We start from the raw sequence: 5,887 nt of genomic DNA, 5'->3' as shown, positions 1-5,887 counted from the left end.
TCATAACATGACTTGACCTATAGACATAATAGTTGCACCATATTCAATACAATACGATTCATTATCATGTTTAAGTCAACATAAATTCATATGCAAAGTTGCAATCTCATTTGCTACGTCAAACATGTTACTTCCATGGATTTGGCTTACATTGAATAATCTACTCACTTTTGCCTCGAAAACTAACCAAATTACCTAATCCAAGTCCATACATAATATAAACACAGAGACAACCCAAAAGAAAAAGAGACAGAGGCAGTTAGTTGATTGGCTTGTTTCTGAATCCTCGTTTGAAATGGTAGACAAAAGTGAAAAAGAAAAGCAAAACATGTCTTTGAAAAACAACAGTAAAGAGAAGCTTCTGGTTTCACGCTTTCCCACTCCACGTTTCTTGTGGTGGTCTCTTTGGCTTCTTTGCATATTCTTCAATACCGCGTCCTTCCTTAAAGATTACTCCAAGAAGGGGAGCTTCGGAGAATTGCCTCTAGCTCGCAGTCTTTCTATACGATGTTTTAATCATATTCTTTTCTGTTCAATTGTCTCTTCCTTCTGAAAAAAAAAAAATAAATTATTTGAATTATAATCTAATTTGAGATAAATTTCAAAAAAAGAAATATAATTAATTGAATTAAATAAATATTAATATAAAATAAAAACAAAAATAATTGAAAATTTTAAAGATGATGTAAACTTGACTTGAGAGTTGATTGAAAGGTTTGAAAATAAGAATTTTGTGTTTCCAAGAAAATTTTAGGAAAAAATAAAATAAAATAAATTAGTTAACCGTTGAAGAGTAGCCGTTGCACAACTATTTTCAACTATCATTTGATATTTTGTTTTGTTTTTTAATAATTTTAAAATAATAAAATATGTATATATATGTTTTATATATATATTTTTTATATACAATTTAAATATATATATAATATATTATTATTATATGAATTAGTAAAGGCAATTCACCAAACTTGACCATTCTTCCTTTTAAGTAAATAAAGAGTTTAGTTTTACAATAATATATTATTTATATAACAAAATTATATATTAAAAATTACCTATTTAAAAAAAAAAAAAAAGGAGAAAGATCATATTTTAAATGCGGGTCATGGCTACGCCCATAGCCGCCTCTCCATACAACTAATTCAACTCGGCTAAGTCATTGCACACATATATATATAGAGAGAGAGAGAGAGAGAGAGAGAGAGAGATTTGGTAAGGCTTTCTTCATTAAGATTAACCATGGAGAGTATACGGAAAAAAAAAGAGCCTCTTAACAATTTTTCTTCTGGGTCTGGGAAATTCTTGCGACCCATTCATGATCTTCTATCAAAAAGGTGAGACTAAATGGGTATGAGAATATCGAATTAGTGCTTCTTTTCTTCTGGTTGAGTTATTAGGATTATTGTAGGTTTGTGCAGTGTACAGTTGATCTGATCTAAATGACTAGGAATCTGGAGGTTGATATAATTCTTACTTTTTTGAGAATTGAATTGACAAATTCTTTTCTGGTTTGTGAACTTTTTATTTTACTTTATTATATTGCGTCTTTTATAGTCCTGGTATAAGGAATAAAGTAGCTTAAAATATAGTGGATTGAATATTAAGCTTTCAGTTGTACTTCCCTTGATGATTTAATAACATTAACGAGACAATAGAGGAAGAATTTTCATGATGGGGTTTTATATCTTTGGCTTTTTACCCTTCTTGATATTTGCCTTTTGATTTTAATTTTTTTCCAGAAACGTTTGTGCATATTGATGACCCTTAGCTTCTCTAAAATGTTTAAGGCTCTGCTCAGAGTTATAAACTGCATAAAAGAAATGTGTGTATCACCAGAAAGAATGTTGGGGATTCACTTTTTGTGTCAGATTTATAAACTTTTGTATTTGATGTATTGTTTTGGTATAATATGCAGTTCAGACAAAGCAATGCCTGATTCAGTATCCGAAAGCGATTTAAACGATTATTATATTCCAAATTACATTCTTGTAGCTGGATCCGAGGCCACTAGTGCTTCACACATTCCTGCTTGTCCAGTGATAGTGTTCATTAACTCCAGAAGTGGTGGTCAGTTGGGTGGGGAACTTCTTGTCACTTATAGTTCTCTTCTTAATGAAAACCAGGTAACTGAACGATTTGTAAATTTGTGTTATTGATTATGTTTGTTTTCAGTGGAGTGATGGTAGAGTGATCCAAATTTCAGGTTTTTGATTTAGGAAAAAAGGCCCCTGATAAAGTACTACATGAACTTTATGCCAATTTAGAAAAGTTAAGGTATGCTGGAGATGTTTTGGCTGATGAAATTCTGAAGAGATTGAGAATAATTGTGAGTAGGCTTGCCAGAAATAATATTCTGCATACAGATATCAATAATGATTTTAACATATTTTTCTTTCCAAATGTCCTTGATTAGACCACTTTTTATATATGTCTCTAATAAGTGATCACAAATTCAGGTTGCCGGGGGAGATGGCACTGCCGGCTGGCTTCTTGGAGTTGTTTCTGATCTTAAACTACCTTATCCACCGCCAATTGCTACGGTACCATTGGGAACTGGAAACAACCTACCATTCGCATTTGGTTGGGTAGGTTATATGTTTACCTGTCTCTTGTAGCTGAACTTAGATAATGCCAAGCGTGTAATGGATTTCTGCCTTGATGTCAGTGTCTAATTGTCAGTTTAGATGATTCTTATACCATATATTTGGATAATTCTCAGGGAAAGAAAAATCCAAGCACAGACCGTCACTCTGTGCTATCATTCATGGAGCAAGTAAAGAATGCAAAAGAAATGAAAATTGACAGGTAATTTATCCATGATGGCATATACTATATACCATTAAAGTTACTTATTCATGGAATCACCATTTAACAATCTAGTGCACTACACTTTTTCCTGTATTCACATCCAGTTATATTTTCCCACCTTTGTGGTTAAAGTGGGAAATCTATATTCTTTTCTAGCTCAATTTATCTTTATTTTGTTTTATATTTTCTTCATCAAATTTCAGCTGGCATATTCTTATGAGAATGAGGATTCCGAAACAAGGATCTTGTGATCCCATTGCACCTCTTGAATTACCCCATTCTTTGCATGCATTCCATCGCATCTCTGAAAAAGATGCACTCAATGTCGTAAGTCTGTTCTTTTATATTTATTTCCATTATTATTTAAATTATTATTATTATTTTGTGTTTTTAATTCATATAATGCGATTCTGATCTTTCTTGCTTACTGACAAATGGTTTGTTGGATGATCTCAGGAGGGTTGCCACACATTTCGTGGGGGCTTTTGGAACTACTTCAGCATAGGTAAGAAATATGAATTTAATGTCATAGTAATTCAGATGCTTGTAAAGGATGAGCATTCCCATACATATTTAGTTTTTAATTTCTATAATCATATGCAGATTATCTATTGATGATGTCTGAAAGGAAAACTTAATTGTTGTTTGGTGGCAACCACTTCTTAGTACATCAGTGTCGCTGCTAAGTTTGTTGACCTATAAGTTTCTCTTGTACAGGGATGGATGCTCAAGTGTCATACGCATTTCATTCTGAGAGGAAGTTACACCCAGAAAAATTCCAAAATCAGTTAGCTAATCAGGTATAAATATCTTGGGTATTTGGATGTCAGACAGGATGGTCAAACATTGCTTGATCTTAATTACAGTACTAATCTAGTCCAAAGAGCAAAGTTATCAAATCTTTCAATAAATTTAACATGCCATATCAAAACATTTCTTTAATATCTCCATGCTATCCCATTTTTCTAGCACAAGCAACTCTTATTTCGTTCATTTTAATTATATTCTTTCCCTAAGTTTGACTCCCTTCTGCCTTTTAATAAAAATTGAATAGTATAGCTTTGCTTTCTTTTGAGTAAACTTAGTATCACTGCACCAATTTGAATGTACACACTATAGTTGTGTTCTGAATCATTTCATACAAAGTCAGGATTTCAGATTTTTATGACCTGTGCTTCACATGTGTTCTCTTTAATTAAATCCTTGTGATGACATTCTCCAACTGCTGACCTTTTTTCTTTTATGTGGAGCAGAGTACTTATTTGAAGCTTGCTGGTACTCAAGGATGGTTTTTTGCTTCTCTTTCGCAACCTTCTTCACAATCACGGTGAGTCAATCGATTAATGACTAACATTGCTTATATAAGATATATTAATTGTTTCATACTTGAGTCTATTGAGAAGAACGTGCCTGAAGGCTGAATGTTATGAACTACACCTCTCAGATAATATCAATTGGTCAGACTGTATAACATTATAACACAGAGCAACTTTTTACTTCTGTGAACATTGAAGTTTGTTCACTCAACGAAAAAAGAAGTTTGTTCACTCGGTTTCTAGCGAAGTGTTCCAGTGGCATTCTGTTTTCTGTATCTATTTGTCACACTACATTAATAGTTGACAATAAAATAAATATTTTTGGTTTTTCTGGTTTCTTTTAATTTTTTTTTTAACATGTGCTTTATAACTTCTTGAGGCTTATGGTTTTAATTATCCTTCAAGTTACTGGACTTTGTTTGGTTGTCAATGTTTATGAGAACCACTTGATTTCAATACAGGAACATAGCACAGCTAGCCAAAGTTAAAATCATGAAAAAGGAGGGCACATGGGAGGACCTCAACATACCTCACAGGTGAGATTACATGCTTTGATCATTCAATTTTAATTGATCTGACTTGAGTCAGATGGATATTCCAAGTGACAAAGAACAGGAAAGCATTAAAGTGTTGAATGTCTTATCTTAAAACTTTGTTGAACTCAATCTATTAAGATTAACATTTCATCTCTCATTTCAGTCAATTTTATTTGATGAACACTTTGTCTTTTTTTATACAGAATTAGGTCTATTGTTTGCCTCAACTTGCCCAGTTTTTCTGGTGGACTTGATCCTTGGGGAAAACCATTAAGGAAGAAAGTACGCGAGGTTAGTTCTGACTGTTAATATAACTTCTGGGTTATGAAGTGGAAACACAATTTCACCAATTAGTTACTAATTCTCTATAATTTCGACTTCCAGAGGGGCTTCACTCCTCCATATGTAGATGACGGCCTTATTGAGATTGTCGGTTTCAGAGATGCTTGGCATGGACTCATATTGCTTGCTCCAAATGGACATGGAACTCGTCTTGCTCAGGTAGGAGATAAAGCATAACTCTATTTCCAAGCTCATAATGCATGGCTCTATGCTGCAATATATGGTGTGCTGCATTTTAAATTAGCTTCTTTATATATGTGCATTAATTTATTTTTCATTCTTGTATGCAGGCAAACAGAATCCGTTTTGAGTTCCACAAGGGTGCTGCTGACTATACGTTCATGAGAATTGATGGTGAGCCTTGGAAACAACCTCTCCCAGTTGATGATGACACCGTAGTCGTGGAAATTTCTCACCTACGCCAAGTGAGTATGCTTGCCATCCCAGGTTGCCGGTCCAGAAGCATAAACGACCTCTCTGCTGATGGTTCCCCAGATGAAGAAAGTGATAGTGTTGAAGATGAATATGACGAAGATTGGGAAGAACGAAGGAAGTTTGGCTCTGCTGACACTTTCAAAATCCCAGATGGGGTTGATATAGCTCATCTCAGCTGAACTACTGACAGCTTAACTTGTTTCCCCACCTTCTCCCGGCTAACATCTTGCCAGTGCTCTTTTGCACATTGACCAGTCCAAATTTGTTCGGTTTTCATTATATTTACACTCCAATGAAAACAATTCATCTTATACAGATTACAACAGAGTTATCTATCCGTCGAGTGTACAGAATCTTGATTAGATTGTTTGTGTATCAGTCTGTTAATGCTCCACAGAATTTTGAGCGTCCAAAGTTGGTTTAATCATTCTCTTAAGTTCTGATTATTAC

The 5,887-nt window shown here is 33.8% G+C and overlaps 1 protein-coding gene across 3 annotated transcripts; it reads left to right on the top strand.

Annotated features, from left to right (window-relative positions):
• Positions 1-1,181: 1,181 nt before the first annotated feature.
• On the top strand, positions 1,182-5,774 carry LOC123229796 (diacylglycerol kinase 5-like). Of its 3 annotated transcripts, none has more exons than XM_044655756.1 (13): positions 1,182-1,334; positions 1,916-2,123; positions 2,204-2,326; positions 2,457-2,585; positions 2,720-2,805; positions 3,012-3,135; positions 3,265-3,313; positions 3,526-3,608; positions 4,062-4,135; positions 4,586-4,660; positions 4,864-4,951; positions 5,045-5,161; positions 5,293-5,774. In XM_044655756.1, the coding sequence occupies exons 1-13, from the start codon at positions 1,240-1,242 to the stop codon at positions 5,614-5,616; spliced, it is 1,575 nt and encodes a 524-aa protein (XP_044511691.1). In that variant the 5' UTR covers positions 1,182-1,239; the 3' UTR covers positions 5,617-5,774. The 3 variants fall into 3 exon arrangements, with proteins under 3 accessions (XP_044511691.1, XP_044511709.1, XP_044511701.1); XM_044655766.1 differs by having other exon boundaries at positions 1,189-1,334; positions 1,921-2,123; XM_044655774.1 differs by lacking the exon at positions 2,204-2,326.
• The last annotated feature ends 113 nt before the right edge of the window (positions 5,775-5,887 follow it).

The sequence above is a fragment of the Mangifera indica genome, chromosome 1 (genome assembly GCF_011075055.1).
Source record: "Mangifera indica cultivar Alphonso chromosome 1, CATAS_Mindica_2.1, whole genome shotgun sequence".
In the NCBI taxonomy this organism is placed as follows: Eukaryota; Viridiplantae; Streptophyta; class Magnoliopsida; order Sapindales; family Anacardiaceae; genus Mangifera; species Mangifera indica.
Note: the sequence above shows the minus strand (reverse complement) of the source record. Positions and strands in the feature narration are given on the sequence as shown.